General features: G+C 44.5%; 6 protein-coding genes across 6 annotated transcripts; all 6 read right to left on the bottom strand.

Moving 5' to 3' along the window:
- Positions 1–2,298: 2,298 nt before the first annotated feature.
- LOC118783122 (histone H2B) lies at positions 2,299–2,750 on the bottom strand. Its single transcript, XM_036536828.1, has one exon. The coding sequence runs from the start codon at positions 2,742–2,744 to the stop codon at positions 2,370–2,372; it is 375 nt and encodes a 124-aa protein (XP_036392721.1). The 5' UTR covers positions 2,745–2,750; the 3' UTR covers positions 2,299–2,369.
- Positions 2,751–12,271: 9,521 nt separating this feature from the next.
- LOC118783113 (histone H3) lies at positions 12,272–12,682 on the bottom strand. The gene has a single exon (XM_036536819.1). The coding sequence runs from the start codon at positions 12,680–12,682 to the stop codon at positions 12,272–12,274; it is 411 nt and encodes a 136-aa protein (XP_036392712.1).
- An 851-nt stretch (positions 12,683–13,533) lies between these two features.
- On the bottom strand, positions 13,534–13,920 carry LOC118783116 (histone H2A-like). Its single transcript, XM_036536821.1, has one exon. It carries the CDS (start codon positions 13,918–13,920, stop codon positions 13,534–13,536), a length of 387 nt encoding a protein of 128 aa, XP_036392714.1.
- A 912-nt stretch (positions 13,921–14,832) lies between these two features.
- Positions 14,833–15,456, bottom strand: LOC118783111 (histone H1-like). The gene has a single exon (XM_036536817.1). It carries the CDS (start codon positions 15,454–15,456, stop codon positions 14,833–14,835), a length of 624 nt encoding a protein of 207 aa, XP_036392710.1.
- Positions 15,457–18,976: 3,520 nt separating this feature from the next.
- Positions 18,977–19,351, bottom strand: LOC118783119 (histone H2B). Its single transcript, XM_036536825.1, has one exon. It carries the CDS (start codon positions 19,349–19,351, stop codon positions 18,977–18,979), a length of 375 nt encoding a protein of 124 aa, XP_036392718.1.
- Positions 19,352–20,410: 1,059 nt separating this feature from the next.
- LOC118783121 (histone H4) lies at positions 20,411–20,722 on the bottom strand. The gene has a single exon (XM_036536827.1). The coding sequence runs from the start codon at positions 20,720–20,722 to the stop codon at positions 20,411–20,413; it is 312 nt and encodes a 103-aa protein (XP_036392720.1).
- Between the last annotated feature and the right edge of the window lie 1,596 nt (positions 20,723–22,318).

The raw sequence follows: 22,318 nt of genomic DNA, 5'->3' as shown, positions 1-22,318 counted from the left end.
TGTTGGTTGTATTTTATCGTTAATTGTATTTTTATACGTTATACTGTTTAAATTTCAAATTTCGTACTTGTTTAGATTCTGTAACTTTTTCTTTAATTGACGATATTTTATATTGCTTTTTCGTTTTTTTTTTTTTTTTTTTTTTTTTTTGTAAAATATAAGTGAAAACTTGAATATGAACGTAACGTTGTAGGCTGACACACTTGCAATTTCATTGTGCTTGCACAAGGAAAAAGTTCTTGCAATCTTTCGGCGTTGCCCATGGTCGAAATCAGGTCGCAACATGACATACACTCTTGTCATCTTGCAGAAGCTCTTATACAGAGCGGCGTACAGTTTTATGTACTAAGGTAGCCGTGGGTTAAGTACCTCGCCCAAGGGTACAACAGGAGTGCCCCGGTGGGATTCACATCAACGACATTTTGGTTGCGAGTCCTGCTCCTTACCACAACACCACTCTGCCGCGATTACTCTAGTAGCTACTGATATCCGTCTGTATACTCCCCTTGTCCTTCGGGTCAAAAATGATCCACCTTCGCCACGCCCGTATGATAAAGGCCCTTAATTGAAATTTAAGGCCCAAATCTATTTTGCGTGAAGAAACTCTCATCAACAGCTTGATGGATAACTGTGTTTTCGGACTTCACAGTGCGGAGAGACTGAATGTATTATCTGCACGCCACTTTATTTTAATACAAATCACACACACACACACACACACACACACACACACACACACACACACACACACACACATTATATATATAATTATATTATATTTTGCTGCAATCTATGTTTATTGTTTTTATTTATTGGCTAAGGTTATTGCAACGGTATAAAAATGGATTGTATATTTTTCAGCAAGAGATAGTGTAGTGTTTAGAAGTAAAACAACGCCGGTAGGTGGTTACAGATTTTAATAAAAGAAACTAGGCACAGGCTCCCTCCACCAGGCATCCGGTGCAAAGCAACAACCGCAACAACAGCCAAGTCACTTTTTCCTTCTTTCCTAACGTGCACTATCTCACAGCACCACCTTGTGGTATAATGTAGAACAGAACAATTACTAACTGAGCTCAACAGATAGCACATAGCGTAAGAATTCAGCGCATGATGACCATGAAAATGTCAGTGAATTTTATTGAGAGGAAATACAGCAATAACATTCTTGAACTTTTGGACAGATCTAATAACTTTCTTCAACTCTTATCTCAGGAAGCATGAGCACCAAACTCATGGCTGTGTATTTCTCTATTTAGCACATGTATGACAGTATGCAAGTCGGCAAGCATGGGCTTTACAGATCTATTTTTCACACTTGTAACACATTGTGCTGGTATTACGGTCCGTCTTTGGGGCGGCAGAATTGGCAAACCTGCCCCGGCTGCAACCTCAGGTGGATGTCAGCTGACATGTGCAGCACCTTTATAACATTATGACCCCGCCCCTGACTCCATTCCATGTGAGAAAACAATCCTCTCCTGTAAAAAATGTTTTAATTATGTGGCAAACTGACAAGAAAACACAGTCTTACCACGAGCAACGTCGTTAGGGGTGGGGTAGGGGAAGTGGCACTGCTGCAAATCCACGAGAGTGTGTGTGAGAGAGAGAGTACAATACTGGAACTCCATCTGAAGCAATGCATGTGTGCTCGTGTGTGTTTGCATGTCTGTGCATATGTACATTTTTATATGTGAGAAAGTGAGGAGGAGATGGAAGGCACAACGGCATTGGTTCACATCTGGTATTGTCTTGGGTGATCCGATCCCAAGTGGACAGCTCTAAATACGTTCACACCTGGCATTAAAATCCCCATATCCATACATCTGTTGTCAAACATTTCCACCCGAAAAAAAAAACCAAAACCGAAATCCTTTGAGTACGGAAGCTTTTTTGATAGATGTCAAATTTGGTGATCATTGATCGCTGTTTTGGGACATTAAGCCACGTTAAGCTTTTTCCTTATAATATATACATACACACACACACACACACACACATGTCAAGACCCAATAAAATAGTAAATAAATGTACAATGTACAAAGCAAAAAATACAGAGCAGAAATGAGCACTGAGTGCGACCTATGGATAAGCAGGAAAGTAGAAAATACAGGACAATACTACAGGACACATGTGCAACCAGAAATGATGTGCAAAAAAGGAAAGGAAAATGTACTTCAGAGATACTTGGCGTGCTAGACGGAACACAGGGCAAGCAATCATCTGATCCGGAGCACGTGCGCTGTCACACATTTATGTTTAAGCCGTTTATCCAACAAAGTGGACCGGGGGGGTGGTTTTCGCCTTTTATCCGAAACAGTGGGTGGCTCTGAAAAGAGCCTTTGGGTTGGACGTGTCACCACGTCGTTTTACTTGGAGCTGGTGTACTTGGTGACAGCCTTGGTGCCCTCGGACACGGCGTGTTTGGCCAGCTCACCGGGCAAGAGCAGGCGCACGGCAGTCTGGATCTCCCTGGAGGTGATGGTGGAGCGCTTGTTGTAGTGAGCCAAACGAGACGACTCACCGGCGATGCGCTCGAAGATATCGTTGACGAAAGAATTCATGATGCCCATAGCCTTTGAAGAGATGCCGGTGTCAGGATGCACTTGTTTCAACACCTTGTACACGTAGATCGCGTAGCTCTCCTTCCTGGACTTTCTGCGTTTCTTACCACCCTTGCCGGCCGTCTTGGTGACGGCTTTCTTCGAGCCCTTCTTGGGCGCAGACTTGGCTGGTTCAGGCATGATGCTCGTTTCTTTATAAACAAGAATGACAGCACTCACGCCCCATGCTTGAGCTATATAAAGAGGGTATGCAAATTTTTGCCACGATCTCTGCCCAGCCAGTTATCGCTGGATCTCATTGGCAGATTCCTCTGAATCGGATGACATTCAAATTCGATTGGCTTCCTTGGGCGGGAACACCACATGCCTAAACGTTAGCCGTCTATCGAAACAAAGGACTTCTACCGCGCGACTCCCTCGTTTGCGCTTTTTTTCTTTTGTAGATATTATTTTTTATCTTTCTTTTTCTGCGAGAAGGTTTAGACTATGTAGGTGACATTACTCAGGAAATACTTTCAAGACAATCAAAAACCAACAATAAAAAACCTGCGTCACATACATTAATAAGACATCAAAAAACATAAATCTAACATGTAAAAGAAAAATGTATAAACATCTTATGCATGCCGAACTATGATATCCAACAGGCATTTGAGACTCGACGTTTTTCTTTTTCTACCTCAGATACAAGAGTTAGCTCTTCTGTAATTACAATGAAACTTATTCCAAGTCAGTGGTCTTTCGTTGTTACTGTCCAGTTTACTATCAGGCGACTGACCTGTCACATTCCGAAATAAAATGCTCTAAGGCCAGTCAGGCAATGGGACACATTTTTAACATTTAAACCAGACGATTTAACAGCAGCTCTTCTCGGCAGTCTTCGTACTGATATCAGCCATGCGCTGTCCTTGGTCTCCTCTGACATGTTTTCGCACCTTATGTACTCAACACAAGTTTGGCTCTCAGAAAGCGTCGTCTTTTCATGCACGATAGAGCCACCTTGATTATTAATGATCAATTTGTTTATGGGTGACTCCCAGCTCCCCGTTGCCCTACAGGTCTAAAGTTTGGTTACAGCCTCGGAAAGGAGCAGCACACAAGCACAACAATGTTACAACTGTGTCGTTGAGTGTGGAACGTCTGACTCTTTCAAATGGGAAAAGTGGGCGGCTCTTAAAAGAGCCTTTGGGTTGCTTTTCACTTTAGGATTCCGTGCAGACGCTTAGCCTCCGAAGCCGTACAGAGTGCGACCCTGACGCTTCAGAGCGTACACCACATCCATGGCAGTGACGGTCTTTCTCTTGGCATGTTCGGTGTAGGTGACAGCATCACGAATAACGTTCTCCAAGAAGACTTTCAGCACACCGCGTGTCTCCTCATAAATCAGACCAGAGATGCGCTTAACACCACCTCGGCGAGCCAAGCGACGAATTGCTGGCTTAGTGATACCCTGGATATTATCGCGAAGAACCTTACGGTGACGCTTGGCGCCTCCTTTCCCCAAACCTTTACCTCCCTTTCCGCGGCCAGACATCGTTACAAGACCTACGAATAGACGTAATGACTCGGCGTCTATGTACCCACATATACTCACCCGAAGACGACCTGATTGAAGCCTCTGCTCAAAGAAAAGCGGGTTTGAGTTCGGGCCCGCCCTACCTCTCTCCGTCCATTCAAGGAGGCTTTAACAGCACGTCCGTGCTCCGACAAATTCCTTAGCATGGCAACAATTACCGTGGCACTGTGGCAGTCTCCGAACCAGTATCAGTTACGTTTGGAGGTTCCGTTCAAAAGCAAGAAAGAAAACCGACTGTAATCAGTCTGGCAAATCGAAGGCTTCAAATGCTACAAGCTGTCGTACTTTGTTAAAGCTGAGCGGATGGTTCGTACTGTATGTAGTGCCACTGTCCAGAAATAAATCAAATATCGAACGACTAAACTCCAATATGGCGTTTGTGACACAGTGAATTGCTGTGGCAATATGGTGCAAAAGCATGCACAACAAGACTACGAGGTAACTGGTAGAAGCAGTCACTTAATGTTCATACTTGGAAACACAATCCAGGTCCCTTTCAAAACAAGGCCATAGCCTAATTTTGTTTCTACTATATGTGATGCTTCCACTGGCCACAACAGCAAACCTCCTCACTCCTACACCTGGCACAGCGGAGCCGGCTCCCTCTTAGTAGGGGCTGATGAACCCAAATGCCTGCCAGGTGTGTCCACTGGACATAATGTGAGGTGGGGAAGGGGTGGAGCCACTAGTGGGGGAAGCACTGGCCTTACATCTCCTCTCCCCTTGTTGTGTCACAATATCAAACGACTAAACTCCAATATGAAGTAATTAAAATGCAGTCAGTTGTTGTGGCAACAAATCATGCACAACAAGACTATGAGGTAACTGGGAGAAGCAGTCCGTTATTGCTCATACTTCTCTGGGTTGGACTAGTGTACCATTTCATTTATGCTCTGTTTGCCTTAATGAAATTCAGTTGATAAGGGGGCCAGAGATTTAGCTAGTATCATGTAAAACCCATTTCCATGGGCTGTATTGCTTGGTTGCCAGCCGATGAGACGTTAAAAGTGTTCTTTTGATTAACATACATTTTCTATGATTTTTTTCACACAAATATTATACAGAGAGAACGAGGACTTAGTATAGAAGTATACAATGAGGACCCACCACCCCAAACAACCTTCACTTCCCACAACAGACCATGCATAACTGATATTGATGTAAGAAATTAAGAAGGCAGCTATAAACATACCAAAAGTTAACAAAGATGTGGAAGGTCTTAATTGGACACCTTAGCGTGGGCGTTATTCCCTGTTTTTTTATTTTATTTTTGTTTATTTTTGTTTTATTTACCTGTTTGTACACTAAGCAGTGAAATGATAGTCAGTAGCAGGGTAGACTGCAAAACTCACAATAGAAGGAAAATATAAAGAACATAACTAAGGAAGACATACTATAAAGATAGCTAGTTGCGGAGGCATCTGCCTGACCACAGCCACTGAAAGAGTCCTTGGTTTGGGTGATGGGGGTCCTTCATAATCCTACTGATTCTGGTGCTGCACCGCCTGGTATACAAGTCCTGGAGGGGAGTTGGAACAGTCCCTGCGGTGCGCTCAGCTAGTCACACCACCCTCTACAGGGCCTTATGGTCCTGTGAAGAGCAGTTCCCATACCAGGCAGTGATGCGCCCTCCCAGAATGCTCTCAATGGCACCAGAGTAGAAGGTTTTTAAAATTTGTTTTGGCACTCTGAATTCTTCAACAGTCTGAGGTGATAGAGGTGCTGCCGTGCCTTTTTCACCAGGGTGGTAGTGTGAGCGGACCATGTCATGTCAAGTATCTGAAGCTGCTCACCCTCTCCACTGGGGCACCATTGATGGACAGTGGGGTGTAGCTCCTCTGTCGCGTCTTGCAGAAGTCAACTACCAGCTCCTTTGTTTTTTCTGACATTAGGGGAGAGGCAGTTGACCTGGCACCATTTTGTCAGGTCCTCCACCTCCTCCAGGGAGGCCGTCTCGTTGCTGTTGGTGATCTGGCCCACCACCACAGTATCGTCCGCAAGCTTTATGATGGTGTTGGAGCTACTCTTTGCCACACAGTCATGTGTGTACAAAGAACACAGCAGGGGACTGAGGACACAACCCTGAGGAGCATCGGTGTTGAAGGTGAGGGAGGTGGAAGTGAGGCTGCCCGCCCTAACCACCTGTGGTCTACCAGTCAGGAAATTTAGGATCTATTTGCACAGAGAGCTATGCAGTCCAAGGTCCAGCAGCTTACTGACCAGTAGAGGGGAGACTATAGTGTTAAAAGCTGAACTTTAGTCAATGAATAGCATTCTAACATAGTTCCCTCTGCCAATGCTGAGGTGGGATAAGGCGGTGTGCAGTACGTGAGTGACTGTTTCATCAGTGGAGCGTTTGGGGCGGTAGGCGAATTGAGGGGGTCCAGAGTGCATGGCAGAGAGGAGCAGATGTAGTCCTTCATCATCCTCTCAAAGCACTTCATTATTTCTGATGTGAAGGGCTATAATGCGGTGGTTGTTTAAATTAGTTGGGGAGGGCTTTTATCTGCACAGGAACAATAACAGATCAATCTTAAATGTCTTAAAGTACATTGTATAACTTGTCTTTAACTCTATCTGGCCAGTGCCGGCCAGAAGCAGATGGGCTCCCCCTCTGAGCCAGGTTCTGCTCAAGGTTTCTTCCTGATACGGAGTTTATCCTTGCCACTGTTGCCTTAGGCTTGCTCTCAGGGGGTCTCAGGCCTGGGAACAATGTAAAGCTGCTTTGTGACAACTTGTGTTGTAAAAAGCGCTATACAAATAAAAATGAATTGAACTGAAACACATGGGTACTACGGCTTAAGGTGATCAAGTTTGGTGTAAATCCATGAATGGGTGGCACCATAGCAAAGAAATGGCCATACCTCCGAAACCAATTCCCTAACTAAGTTAACATTTTGTATGCTGTATCTTGCTCAAAGGTCCTGATAAAGTCTTCAAGGACAAGTAATAATGGCAGCCAACACCCATTCAATTTTCAGCTGATCTGCTTGGACCCCGTAATCGCCGCTTACGGCTGTATAGATACACTCCCGGGCAAAAAAAAAAAAAAATGGGCCAAGCCCAGAATGGCAAAACATTAAGCTTTTAATGGTCTTAATAACAAACGACTTTTTAGAAAACTAGCAAGAATTAGATAAAGTAGACTAGATAAAGTAACTTGGTATGGGATAGCTTTCCCCTGTGATTTCTTTAAATGTTGAAGCCTTGAGGGTAAACTTGCAGACAGCGTTTTACAGAAGGAAGAGTCAATATTGTTCCACTCAGCGTTGATGGCTTCAAACAGTTGATGAGTAGTTGAAAAACATTTCCCGGCTAGTTTTTGTTTAATGTGAGACCAAATATTCTCTATAGGGTTCAAATCTGGACTGTGGCTGGGCCAAAACATGAGCGTGATGGACTTGTTCTCAAGCCACTTCTTGGTGGTCTTTGCAGTGTGGGCAGGAGCATTGTCTTGTTGAAAAATAATGTCTGATTGTTCCTCAGCAAGCAAGAAAACAAGCAAGTCTTTCTCCTGTACTCCAAAGCATTAATTGATTTTTCACAGTGAAGCGGTTCACCAGTACCAGCAGCTGAAAAGGTTCCCCACACCATTACACTGTGGTAGAGATACATATATTGTATTTTGCAGCAGGTCGTTGAAGACGCCTCACCATATACAACTCAAACCATGATTCATCACTCCACACAACTCTGCTGAACCACTCTGAATCAAACTTTCCATATTCTACCAAAAACTGTTTTTGATGTTTTTCTCAGACAGCAATGGCTTTTTAACACATCTTATAGACACAAAACCTGTTGTTCTCGAAAGGTTCTTGTTGTCCGAGGTCTTGAATTCTTCTGACAGTTTTTTCCTGTCTTTGAGAACTGTAAATTTCAGCAAGTGGTCATCCCTGCATGACGTGACTTTGGGCCCTCCAGATCCTTTCTTTCTGGCATCATCACCTGTTGTTTCAAAGCGTTGACCTATTCTCTTAATAGCTGATAGAGAAATAGGGATTTTCACTGCATTTAGGGTCTTGTAAATTTCAGAATAACTACAGTTGGCCTGATGAAGACCAGCTATGTGATTTTCGACAGCAACCCCTGCATGCTATTTTGCTTTTTTTGGAGCAGACTTTCCTTGGGACTCACAACATTGCATATTGTAGATCACTCCTGGCTCCACTTATGAGCTCATTATCAGGTCTTTGACTGGCTGTGTTAGGTGTGGCAGATCGCCAAATAATGACTTATCTTTTCAGAATAAAAACATCCCAGAAGATATTTTTAGAAAATTTTGTACATCCAGACACGTGTTAGTTTGATATTTATATCAAACATTTTAATCATTATCATTATTTTACCTTGTGTACAAGAACACTATATAAGTGAATTTCCCTATTCACTGCAGCAAAAGGTGGCACAGAAGGTCTCAGGAGTGTATTTGTATAATTCTTGCTACTTTCCTGACCAATGATTTGTTATTAAGACCATTAAAAGCTTAATGTTGCGATGCGATTTTGGGCTTGGCCCATTTTGGCCCAGGTAGATGTCATGCTAGATGTCATTTGCTAAGCAGGTTTCATCCAGTAATCTTTTACTATCGTGAATCCATGCAATTTACTGTGCTAATCGGTCCATCATTTATTCATTTGGCAGACACTTTTATCCAAAGAGATTTACAAGTGAAGTACAGTACAACATAAGTGAAAACCCATACAGGTTCAAATGTGACAACATAGTGAATACAGTTTTTCATCGGGAGTTTATCTTCATGTCATATTTTCTGCAAAATATTGTTACGGCTGGATCAGACACAGCAGCATGCGCAATCCTTTATTGTCCAGACTACCGTTACACGTACATTCTACCATGCTGAACGTTCTATTGGTAGCCTGTGGTGGATATCCCCCTGGTCTGGGCCAAATGGGCCGAGGGTCTTCCTCCACATTTTGATGCCTTCCGAAAAATAATAAGTCCTCACAGAGTGATATAATCATGGTTGTTTGGTTTATTGCGTATGGTGATTAATCACATACAGTAAACCAGGTTGGTCCACGGAGCAACAGGTGTATATGTGGTGTGTATACATTCACAAGCACTCCCCAATCACTCTGCCCTGCCCTCAGCCTGCATCCATCCTTTATGCCTTTTCTCACTCCTCCTATCCCAGACCCCAATTTCCAACTCCTCCCAGGCTCCTCCTTCAAGATCATCCCATTTTCCATTTAATACACCATTATTTAATCTTTAAGCTGTTACATTTACCCCGACCTGGAAAGTCCCGTAAACTCAATAGTCATTAATTGTGTATTATTTTTAAACATAACACTTCTGAAATTTCCCATTATTTCCACTCCACACCTATATGATTTTTAAACATAATTAAATAATACAGAGTTCATTTTATTTTTAAGCATATAAGCCTAGAATATTATCATTATTTCCAGGCCCACGTTTGAATAATAAAAAAGGTTAAATAACTCAGTTAGCCAGACAGCGGTGCTGCAGACTGTAAGAAGGCACACAGATATCTATGTGCCATAAGCTACAAAGACCTTGAAAATGTAAGAACTAAACCCAGTCTGGACACGGCCCAGGAGATGGGCTGCGAGAGCAAGACAAAGAAGAACTAAGAAATGAGGCGTTGGCTCAGCACTACTATGATGGGCAACTATGACGAAGTGCAGTAAATCCACATGCAGTTCGCAATCATTTGTCAGTAGGTGTCTAGGCCAAAGCAGGCAATCAGCTCTTATTTTTTAAGGTGTATGACCCCTAAAAGTAATGCAAAATTAAGGTGACATACATATTTTAAAAGATGACATGTGACATGTGCTGATGCACCACAGGGGCATGCTGGGGGGAAAGAGACAACGGGAGAAAGTGGCGTAACTGCGAAAAAGCAACATTAAGCGTGCAGCGTGACTGCGAAAAAGCAACAATAAGCGTGTAGCGTGACTGCGAAACAATAGGAGAAGGCAGCCTGACTGTGAATCCAGAGGGAAAAGATACAATAAGCGAAGACCGTAAACCAATAGGAGAAGGTGGCATTACGATGGAACAGCAACATAGCGCACAAAGGTTCTGGGGGGACTTCCATGGAGGGCCAATGCTGCAGGCAGTGTTCCTTCTCCAAGGTCACCCACTGTCCTGTAATAGCCCCCAAGATTACCCCCCCCCCCCCCAAGGCAATGTCTTACAACGGCCTACATGCAATGTTTATGACCTAGGGTAACTCCCCAGCATTCACAAGCACTCCCCAATCACTCTGCCCTGCCCTCAGCCTGCATCCATCCTTTATGCCTTTTCTCACTCCTCCTATCCCAGACCCCAATTTCCAACTCCTCCCAGGCTCCTTCTTCAAGATCATCCCATTTTCCATTTAATACACCATTATTTAATCTTTAAGCTGTTACATTTACCCCGACCTGGAAAGTCCCGTAAACTCAATAGTCATTAATTGTGTATTATTTTTAAACATAACACTTCTGAAATTTCCCATTATTTCCACTCCACACCTATATGATTTTTAAACATAATTAAATAATACAGAGTTCATTTTATTTTTAAGCATATAAGCCTAGAATATTATCATTATTTCCAGGCCCACGTTTGAATAATAAAAAAGGTTAAATAACTCAGTTAGCCAGACAGCGGTGCTGCAGACTGTAAGAAGGCACACAGATATCTATGTGCCATAAGCTACAAAGACCTTGAAAATGTAAGAACTAAACCCAGTCTGGACACGGCCCAGGAGATGGGCTGCGAGAGCAAGACAAAGAAGAACTAAGAAATGAGGCGTTGGCTCAGCACTACTATGATGGGCAACTATGACGAAGTGCAGTAAATCCACATGCAGTTCGCAATCATTTGTCAGTAGGTGTCTAGGCCAAAGCAGGCAATCAGCTCTTATTTTTAAGGTGTATGACCCCTAAAAGTAATGCAAAATTAAGGTGACATACATATTTTAAAAGATGACAGAAATGTGCTGATGCACCACAGGGGCATGCTGGGGGGAAAGAGACAACGGGAGAAAGTGGCGTAACTGCGAAAAAGCAACATTAAGCGTGCAGCGTGACTGCGAAAAAGCAACAATAAGCGTGTAGCGTGACTGCGAAACAATAGGAGAAGGCAGCCTGACTGTGACTCCAGAGGGAAAAGATACAATAAGCGAAGACCGTAAACCAATAGGAGAAGGTGGCATTACGATGGAACAGCAACATAGCGCACAAAGGTTCTGGGGGGACTTCCATGGAGGGCCAATGCTGCAGGCAGTGTTCCTTCTCCAAGGTCACCCACTGTCCTGTAATAGCCCCCAAGATTACCCCCCCCCCCCCAAGGCAATGTCTTACAACGGCCTACATGCAATGTTTATGACCTAGGGTAACTCCCCAGCATTACTTAGGCATAGAATCACATCATATTACTTTTCAGTAGTAAAGCTTAATGCATACAATAGTTTCCACTATACAAAGTGTAATGGAATACATATTGTTTTTTTAAGACTAACATATTAGATTGTCTGGTTTCCTTCTACACTTGAAGACCTCCACATGTATAGTAAAGATAAAATAAATGGCTAATGTAATATGTGTGTAATATGTAATATGTAATAATTTCAATTATGTCAATAACTGGTTAAAATCAAATATGGGGGTGGGGGGTGTGAAAGTGGCAATGCTCATAATTTACATATGGAGTACACATTTAATCAATTCCACCACAAGCCTATTATTTGAATAGAGAGGCATGCATGATACACGGTCATTCATTGTAATGGGCTACTATAAGTTAAAACTCAAGCTGCTTTTAGTGCCCTTCCAAAAGCTGCGTGCTGAGAACTGTAATTCAGAAATGCTCTCAGAGCGACAAAGCAGATGACAGTCTCCAAGTGGATAAATAAAATAAACCTTTGACGGAGCCTGCGCAAGGACAGCGATGGCCAGCCTGCTCTGGAACACAGATGCATTGATATAGTAAAAGGAAGTAAAAGGAAGCGGTACCCAGTCTTTACTGGACTTTACTGGGCTTCAAGCACAAACCCAGCACACGAAATATGGAGAGATCTGCGTTTCTGAGACACACTTATGTGGCTCTTAAAAGAGCCGTTGGATATTCGGTTTAGACAGTGTACTAGCGCATTTTAAGCGCGCTCTCCTCGGATGCGGCGGGCCAGCTGGATGTCCTTGGGCATGATGGTCACCCTCTTGGCGTGGATGGCACACAGATTGGTGTCCTCAAACAAGCCAACCAGATAGGCCTCGCTGGCTTCCTGTAGAGCCATGACGGCAGAGCTCTGGAAACGCAGGTCGGTCTTGAAATCCTGGGCAATTTCTCTCACCAGCCGCTGGAAGGGCAGCTTGCGAATCAGAAGCTCGGTCGACTTCTGGTAACGGCGGATCTCTCTCAGAGCCACTGTGCCAGGCCTGTAACGGTGAGGCTTCTTCACACCGCCTGTTGCAGGCGCGCTCTTACGAGCAGCCTTGGTGGCGAGCTGCTTCCTGGGGGCTTTGCCACCAGTAGATTTACGGGCAGTCTGCTTGGTTCTAGCCATCGCAACGAAACACTTGCTTCTTTCTTGACAGAAACGTAACAACGATACCCTCAGCACATGTTTATAAGGCATAGCAGGCAAAGGCTGATTGGATGAGCTTATACAGAGCTGTCATTGGTCCGCACCTCAGTTCGTTGTCTCTGGCCATTGGGTCGTTTCTTGATCGTCTCTGCCGCCTAAAATTCAAACATCTCTCTGCTCCCGCCTTCTTTCCTAATCTCCTAGCAAAGCTTCCTCGCGCACAACGCCCTTTGTTCTAGTTTTGCTGTTCTCCCTGTCATACTCGTTCACAATAGTGATGGGAATAACAGCTCTTTTGGCTCCGTTCCTTTCCGAGAGCCGTTCAATAGAGCGGCTCATCGTTCTTTTAGGGGGCGGGGATTACTAAATTTATCTGCGAAATATTACATACTACTCCTCGTATTGCCAGACCTAATATCATTGTGTATATGTGCTTTACAACGTAACCGCCCTTTGAAGGCGAAAATCAATCACTCGAAGACTCGCACCAAAGAGCCGCTCAAAAGACTCGGATAGGTCACGATAACATTTCACAAGCTATCGAGTCATTCGAGTTGCTAGATAACAATGCCACTACAGTTCTGCCTGATCACGGGACAAAAATCAACCCGGATGATCATCAAGTATACTTTGTACGCAGTCGTACACATTTTGGAGAGTCGCTGAAATGTGCGTGATGCCGTTGAAATATATTCAATACGTGGCAACTGCCTTAACGTTGACCCCAGGTACACTCGAGTAGAGAGCAGTTTTGCGCATTTTAAAGACACCAGTGGGTGGCTCTTAAAAGAGCCTTTGGGTCATTGGGGCAGTGGTGGTCGCGGCAGCAATTACTTGCCCTTGACGGCTTTCTCGGTCTTCTTGGGCAGCAGCACAGCCTGGATGTTAGGCAGAACTCCGCCCTGAGCGATAGTGACACCGCCCAGGAGCTTGTTCAGCTCCTCGTCGTTACGCACTGCAAGCTGCAGGTGACGGGGAATGATACGGGTCTTCTTGTTGTCCCGAGCAGCATTACCAGCCAGCTCAAGGATCTCAGCCGTAAGATACTCGAGCACGGCGGCCAAATAAACTGGGGCACCTGCGCCGACACGCTCGGCGTAGTTTCCTTTGCGGAGCAGTCTGTGAACGCGACCGACCGGGAACTGGAGTCCAGCCCTGGATGAACGAGTCTTGGCCTTAGCCCTGGCTTTGCCACCGGTTTTACCTCTTCCACTCATGTTTGCTGCTCTTACTCGACAACTGTCAAAAGAAATGATACAACCAACCCTCGCGAGCCTAGTTTATAGCTACAAGAAACGCATTCATTGGATAAGGCTTCGATGGGATTTCATCCAATCAAATCTAAACAGGCCTTTTGCGCGGGTGTTCAACTTTTACAATGTTACCGGTGGAGAATTCAACGTCACTAAAATGTATCCGTACAACAGCCTCCACACTGATCCATTCCTCATATGCAAACGCACAGCCGACATGAATAAAGATATGTATAGTTACATCACTCGCTTATTGAATATACCACACTAATCTTAAACACATACTCTTGAAAGGTGCGATACTTTATTTTTATTATTCTTATTCCTCTTGTACATATTTTTACTTTTACTCTACTTTTATCTATTCTATTTTCATCTCTGCTACTTTGCACAGTCTATGGAGTTGGACCGGTTGTACATTTCAACTTGTATAATGTTGCATGTGACAAAGTTCTTGATTCTTAATGCGTTATTAGGTTTTTTCCTTTTAAGTAGTCTGTGTTGCTCGTCTGTACTGTTTATTTCCCAAGTGTTTGTGAATTACTTGTGGTGTACAGTGATAAATCTTATTTCCCACTCGTGGAATCCATACTGCTACTAATTAACACGATTCAATAATTGCTGCTACTGGGACGCTAGGTAGAGCGTGAGCATGTTACTGCGCACGAAGGCCTGGACAAGAACGAGCTCATTTCAATTTGACATCTGCATATGCAGCCAGAGTGTGTCTTTAAGGGAGCTGCACGTGTATTCAGCACAGTCGCAACTGCAGGCATACAAGCAAAGTAAAGCGAGCTAAGCAAAAAGTGTTTGCGCTTTCACGAAGTGTTTGGGTGGCTCTTAAAAGAGCCTTTGGTGTGCGAGAAATGAACTTTCTCACTTCTTCTTGGGAGCTGCTTTCTTGGCTTTGGTGGTCTTGGGTTTGGCCACCTTGGGCTTAGCAGCCTTGGCTTTCTTGGGACTCTTGGTCGCCTTCTTAGCTGCAGCCGGCTTCTTAGCTTTCTTGGGACTCTTCGTGGCCTTTTTGGGCGCAGCGGGCTTTTTCGCCTTCTTCGGTGACTTCTTGGCAGCGGCGGCGGGCTTCTTTGCCGCTGCCTTCTTGGGCTTCTTGGCAGCAGCGGGTTTCTTGGCGGCCGGCTTCTTCGCTTTAGGAGCTGCTTTCTTAGCGGGCTTCTTTTTCGCAGCCTCGGCTTGCTTTTTGTTGAGCTTGAAAGAGCCAGATGCGCCGGTTCCTTTAGTCTGCAGCAGGGTGCCCTTGATTACCAGGCTCTTCAGTGCCATCTTGACGCGGGAGTTGTTCTTCTCCACATCGTAACCGCCAGCCGCCAGAGCTTTCTTCAGGGCGGCAAGAGACACTCCGCTCCTCTCCTTGGAGGCGGACACGGCCTTGACGATCAATTCTCCAACGCTAGGGCCCGGTTTCTTGGGCTTGCTTGCTGCTTTCTTTTTGGGAGCCTTGGCCGGCGCGGGGACGGCGGGAGCTGGTGCGACTTCAGCCATACTCTTCTCGTTCGGTTCTCTCGTCTAGCAAACGCACAGCCTGTAGCACAGTCTGATTCAGAGCTGCTCGCCAAGCAGGGGGTTGGTCTTAAACATCGCATGAGAACCGTGTAGACTCAATCCCCTTGTCAACGATTCGTTGCTCCCGACACCTCCGTCCGCTTGTGTTTTCTCTTCGTGCAAAACAGTCAAAAATCAACCCCGCAACTGTTGCACAGGTGAAAATAGCACCGGACACTGACGGAAAGCCTTTCCGCTCGCATCACACCCCTCCGTGTTGCGGAATTCTGCTATATTTTAGTGCGACGTGCCCAAAACCCAGCCACTTAGCGGGGAGACACAACCCCTCACACTGCTTTTCGTGCAGATTTTCACACTTTAAGCGGCTAAAACATTTACTGCACTTTGACATCGTGTTATCCATTCACGCAAGACCCATGCGCAGCTCGAAAAGACAATGCCAGTCCTTTCGTAACCCGGCGTGAGTTTTTAATCGTACTCCTGTTGTGCCAGTTAAAGCACACGTCAAACCGTGTATCCTCTTCGCTGCCCTTGGGTGAGATTTTGATCACTACCGTCATCTGCCTCTCTGTCTTCGTGCCCGCGTATGTTATCGGGGGTTCTCAAACCTTTTTTGGCATAAAGCACGACCTATTTTTTATTTCTTTTTTCTGGCTGCCTAGACCACGCATAGTCCCCAGCTTCAAGTTCTTGGGAGTCACCACCACAGAGGACCTCTCCTGGGCTGACAACACCTCAGCAGTGGTGGGCAACCACGAACCTCCCCCAAAAGCTGATTGTCAGCTTTTATAGATGCACCACAGAGAGCATCCTAACAAACTGCATGACAGCCTGGTACAGCAGCTGCACCAAAGCTGATAAAAAAAAGGCCCTGCAGCGTGTTGAAAACAGCACAAGACGTTGTTGGCATGGAGTTGCCATCACTGGAACATCTTCACAGCACTCGCTGCGTGAGGAGGGCTAAGAACATCATAAAGGACATTACACGCCCTGGACACCATCTGTTTAAGCTCCTCCCATCAGACAGGCGCTTCAGAGCAATCCGCACACGCACAAATAGACTGAAAAGCAGTTTCTACGCAAAAGCTGTAACACTACTGAACTCATCCTTGTTAGCCTGATCTCATCAGGCTAACAAGACTGATGTACTGCCCTCACTGGAGCACGTGCAATATCTATATTTATATTATTTATTTACTACTTGGAATAAGTGCAATATTTACACCGAACCTCTACTGCACCTATGTTGCTGGCGCCTTTGCACCCTTGTTTGTTGGTTGTATTTTATCGTTAATTGTATTTTTATACGTTATACTGTTTAAATTTCAAATTTCATACTTCTTTAGATTCTGTAACTTTTTTTTAATTGACGATATTTTATATTGCTTTTTCGGTTTTTTTTTGTAAAATATAAGTGAGAACTTGAATATGAACGCAACGTTGTAGGCTGACACACTTGCAATTTCGTTGTGCTTGCACAATGACAAAGTTCTTGCAATCTTTCAGCGTTGCCCATGGTCGAAATCAGGTCGCAACATGACATACACTCTTGTCATCTTGCAGAAGCTCTTATACAGAGCGGCGTACAGTTTTATGTACTAAGGTAGCCGTGGGTTAAGTACCTCGCCCAAGGGTACAACAGGAGTGCCCCGGTGGGACATCAACGACATTTTGGTTGCGAGTCCTGCTCCTTACCACAACACCACTCTGCCGCGATTACTCTAGTAGCTACTGATATCCGTCTGTATACTCTCCTTGTCCTTCGGGTCAAAAATGATCCACCTTCGCCACGCCCGTATGATAAAGGCCCTTAATTGAAATTTAAGGCCCAAATCTATTTTGCGTGAAGAAACTCTCATCAACAGCTTGATGGATAACTGTGTTTTCGGACTTCACAGTGCGGAGAGACTGAATGTATTATCTGCACGCCACTTTATTTTAATACAAATCACACACACACACACACACACACATTATATATATAATTATATTTTGCTGCAATCTATGTTTATTGTTTTTATTTATTGGCTAAGGTTATTGCAACGGTATAAAAATCGATTGTATATTTTTCAGCAAGAGATAGTGTAGTGTTTAGAAGTAAAACAACGCCGGTAGGTGGTTACAGATTTTAATAAAAGAAACTAGGCACAAGCTCCCTCCACCAGGCATCCGGTGCAAAGCAACAACCGCAACAACCGCAACAACAGCCAAGTCACTTTTTCCTTCTTTCCTAACGTGCACTATCTCACAGCACCACCTTGTGGTATAATGTAGAACAGAACAATTACTAACTGAGCTCAACAGATAGCACATAGCGTAAGAATTCAGCGCATGATGACCATGAAAATGTCTGTGAATTTTATTGAGAGGAAATACAGCAATAACATTCTTGAACTTTTGGACAGATCTAATAACTTTCTTCAACTCTTATCTTAGGAAGCATGAGCACCAAACTCATGGCTGTGTATTTCTCTATTTAGCACATGTATGACAGTATGCAAGTCGGCAAGCATGGGCTTTACAGATCTATTTTTCACACTTGTAACACATTGTGCTGGTATTACGGTCTGTCTTTGGGGCGGCAGAATTGGCAAACCTGCCCCGGCTGCAACCTCAGGTGGATGTCAGCTGACATGTGCAGCACCTTTATAACATTATGACCCCGCCCCTGACTCCATTCCATGTGAGAAAACAATCCTCTCCTGTAAAAAATCCACGAGAGTGTGTGCGTGAGAGAGAGTACAATACTGGAACTCCATCTAAAGCAATGCATGTGTGCTCGTGTGTGTTTGCATGTCCGTGCATATGTGCATTTTTATATATGAGAGAGAAAGTGAGGAGGAGATGGAAGGCACAACGGCCCTGGTTCACACTTGGTATTGTCTTGGGTGATCCGATCCCAAGTGGACAGCTCTAAATACGTTCACACCTGGCATTAAAATCCCCATATCCATACATCTGTTGTCAAACATTTCCACCCAAAACCGAAATCCTTTGAGTACGGAAGCTTTTTTGATAGATGTCAAATTTGGTGATCATTGATCGCTGTTTTGGGACATTAAGCCACGTTAAGCTTTTTCCTTATAATATATACATACACACACACATCTATATATGTCAAGACCCAATAAAATAGTAAATAAATGTACAAAGTAAAAAATAGAGCAGAAATGAGCAGAGTGCAACCTATGGATAAGCAGCAAAGTAGAAAATTGACAACTACAGGACACATGTGCAACCAGAAAAGATGTGCAAAAAAGGAAAGGAAAATGTAGACGGATGTAAATGGAGAACGTCCATGAATAGTCTTTCAGAGATACTTGGCGTGCTAGACGGAACACAGGGTAAGCAAGCATCTGATCCGGAGCACGTGCGCTGTCACATTTATGTTTAAGCCGTTTATCCAACAAAGTGGACCGGGGGGTGGTTTTCGCCTCTTATCCGAAACAGTGAGTGGCTCTGAAAAGAGCCTTTGGGTTGGACGTGTCACCACGTCGTTTTACTTGGAGCTGGTGTACTTGGTGACGGCCTTGGTGCCCTCGGACACGGCGTGTTTGGCCAGCTCACCGGGCAAGAGCAGGCGCACGGCAGTCTGGATCTCCCTGGAGGTGATGGTGGAGCGCTTGTTGTAGTGAGCCAAACGAGACGACTCACCGGCGATGCGCTCGAAGATATCGTTGACGAAGGAATTCATGATGCCCATAGCCTTTGAAGAGATGCCGGTGTCAGGATGCACTTGTTTCAACACCTTGTACACGTAGATCGCGTAGCTCTCCTTCCTGGACTTTCTGCGCTTCTTACCACCCTTACCGGCCGTCTTGGTGACGGCTTTCTTCGATCCCTTCTTGGGCGCAGACTTCGCTGGTTCAGGCATGATGCTCGTTTCTTTACAAACAAGAATGAAAGCACTCACGCCGCATGCTTGAGCTATATAAAGAGGGTATGCAAATTTTTGCCACGATCTCTGCCCAGCCAGTTACCGCTGGATCTCATTGGCAGATTCCTCTGAATCGGATGACATTCAAATTCGATTGGCTTCCTTGGGCGGGAACACCATATGCCTAAACGTTAGCCGTCTATCGAAACAAAGGACTTCTACCGCGCGACTCCCTCGTTTGCGCTTTTTTTCTTTTGTAGCTATTATTATTTTTATCTTTCTTTTTCTGCGAGAAGGTTTAGACTATGTAGGTGACATTACTCAGGAAATACTTTCAAGACAATCTGAAAAACCAACAATAAAAAACCTGCGTCACATACATTAATAAGACATCAAAAAACATAAATCTGTAACATGTAAAAGAAAAGTGTATAAACATCTTATGCATGCCGAACTATGATATCCAACAGGCATTTGAGACTCGACGTTTTTTTCTTTTTCTACCTCAGATACAAGAGTTAGCTCTTCTGTAATTACAATGAAACTTATTCCAAGTCAGTGGTCTTTCGTTGTTACTGTCCAGTTTACTATCAGGCGACTGACCTGTCACATTCCGAAATAAAAAGCTCTAAGGCCAGTCAGGCAATGGGACACATTTTTAACATTTAAACCAGACGAGTCAATAGCAGCTCTTCTCGGCAGTCTTCGTACTGATATCAGCCATGCGCTGTCCTTGGTCTCCTCTGACATGTTTTCGCACCTTATGTACTCAACACAAGTTTGGTTCTCAGAAAGTGTCGTCTTTTCATGCACGATAGAGCCACCTTGATTATTAATGATCAATTTGTTTAAGGGTGACTCCCAGCTCCCCGTTCGAGTGCTTGCCCTACAGGTCTAAAGTTTGGTTACGGCCTCGGAAAGGAGCAGCACACAAGCACAACAATGTTACAACTGTGTCGTTGAGTGTGGAACGTCTGACTCTTTCAAATGGGAAAAGTGGGCGGCTCTTAAAAGAGCCTTTGGGTTGCTTTTCACTTTAGGATTCCGTGCAGACGCTTAGCCTCCGAAGCCGTACAGAGTGCGACCCTGACGCTTCAGAGCGTACACCACATCCATGGCAGTGACGGTCTTTCTCTTGGCATGTTCGGTGTAGGTGACAGCATCACGAATAACGTTCTCCAAGAAGACTTTCAGCACACCGCGCGTCTCCTCATAAATCAGACCAGAGATGCGCTTAACACCACCTCGGCGAGCCAAACGACGAATTGCCGGCTTAGTAATACCCTGGATATTATCGCGAAGAACCTTACGGTGACGCTTAGCGCCTCCTTTCCCCAAACCTTTACCTCCCTTTCCGCGGCCAGACATACTTCTTGTTGCAAGAGCTACAAACAAACGTAATGACTCGGCGTCTATGTACCCACATATACTCACCCGAAGACGACCTGATTGAAGCCTCTGCTCAAAGAAAAGCGGGTTTGAGTTAGGGCCCGCCCTACCTCTCTCCGTCCATTCAAGGAGGCTTTAACAGCACCTCCGTGCTCCGACAAATTCCTTAGCATGGCAACAATTACCGTGGCACGGTGGCAGTCTCCGAACCAGTATCAGTTACGTTTGGAGGTTCCGTTCAAAAGCAAGAAAGAAAACCGACTGTAATCAGTCTGGCAAATCGAAGGCTTCAAATGCTACAAGCTGTCGTACTTTGTTAAAGCTGAGCGGATGGTTCGTACTGTATGTAGTGCCACTGTCCAGAAATAAATCAAATATCGAACGACTAAACTCCAATATGGCGTTTGTGACACAGCGAATTGCTGTGGCAATATGGTGCAAAATCATGCATAACAAGACTACGAGGTAACTGGTAGAAGCAGTCACTTAATGTTCATACTTGGAAACACAATCCAGGTCCCTTTCAAAACAAGGCCATAGCCTAATTTTGTTTCTACTATATGTGATGCTTCCACTGGCCACAACAGCAAACCTCCTCACTCCCACACCTGGCACAGCGGAGCCGGCTCCCTCTTAGTAGGGCCTGATGAAGGCAAATGCCTGCCAGGTGTGTCCACTGGACATAATGTGAGGTGGGGAAGGGGTGGAGCCACTAGTGGGGGAAGCACTGGCCTTACATCACCTCTCCCCTTGTTGTGTCACAATATCAAACGACTAAACTCCAATATGAAGTAATTAAAAGGCAGTCAGTTGCTGTGGCAACAAATCATGCACAACAAGACTATGAGGTAACTGGGAGAAGCAGTCCGTTATTGCTCATACTTCTCTGGGTTGGACTAGTGTACCATTTCATTTATGCTCTGTTTGCCTTAATGAAATTCAGTTGATAAGGAGGCCAGAGATTTAGCTAGTATCATATAAAACCCATTTCCATGGGCTGTATTGCTTGGGTGCCAGCCGATGTGACAAAGACGTTAAAAGTGTTCTTTTGATTAACATACATTTTCTATGATTTTTTCCACACAAATATTATACAGAGAGAATGAGGACTTAGTATAGAAGTATACAATGAGGACCCACCACCCCAAACAACCTTCACTTCCCACAACAGACCATGCATAACTGATATTGATGTAAGAAATTAAGAAGGCAGCTATAATCATACCAAAAGTTAACAAAGATGTGGAAGGTCTTAATTGGACACCTTAGCGTGGGCCTTATTCCCTGTTTTTTTATTTTATTTTTGTTTATTTTTGTTTTATTTACCTGTTTGTACACTAATCAGTGAAATGATAGTCAGTAGCAGGGTAGACTGCAAAACTCACAATAGAAGGAAAATATAAAGAACATAACTAAGGAAGACATACTATAAAGATAGCTAGTTGCGGAGGCATCTGCCTGACCACAGCCACTGAAAGAGTCCTTGGTTTAGGGTGATGGGGGTCCTTCATAATCCTACTGATTCTGCTGCTGCACCGCCTGGTATACAAGTCCTGGAGGGGAGTTAGGAACAGT

This window comes from Megalops cyprinoides, chromosome 9 (assembly GCF_013368585.1).
Source record: "Megalops cyprinoides isolate fMegCyp1 chromosome 9, fMegCyp1.pri, whole genome shotgun sequence".
NCBI lineage: Eukaryota > Metazoa > Chordata > Actinopteri > Elopiformes > Megalopidae > Megalops > Megalops cyprinoides.
This window is presented reverse-complemented; position numbering and strand designations above follow the sequence as displayed.

Excerpts from the sequence above, each read along its gene's own strand:
- LOC118783122 (XM_036536828.1), bottom strand. The coding sequence starts at position 2,744 with ATGCCTGAACCAGCCAAGTCTGCGCCCAAGAAGGGCTCGAAGAAAGCC.
- LOC118783113 (XM_036536819.1), bottom strand. The coding sequence starts at position 12,682 with ATGGCTAGAACCAAGCAGACTGCCCGTAAATCTACTGGTGGCAAAGCC.
- LOC118783116 (XM_036536821.1), bottom strand. The coding sequence starts at position 13,920 with ATGAGTGGAAGAGGTAAAACCGGTGGCAAAGCCAGGGCTAAGGCCAAG.
- LOC118783111 (XM_036536817.1), bottom strand. The coding sequence starts at position 15,456 with ATGGCTGAAGTCGCACCAGCTCCCGCCGTCCCCGCGCCGGCCAAGGCT.
- LOC118783119 (XM_036536825.1), bottom strand. The coding sequence starts at position 19,351 with ATGCCTGAACCAGCGAAGTCTGCGCCCAAGAAGGGATCGAAGAAAGCC.
- LOC118783121 (XM_036536827.1), bottom strand. The coding sequence starts at position 20,722 with ATGTCTGGCCGCGGAAAGGGAGGTAAAGGTTTGGGGAAAGGAGGCGCT.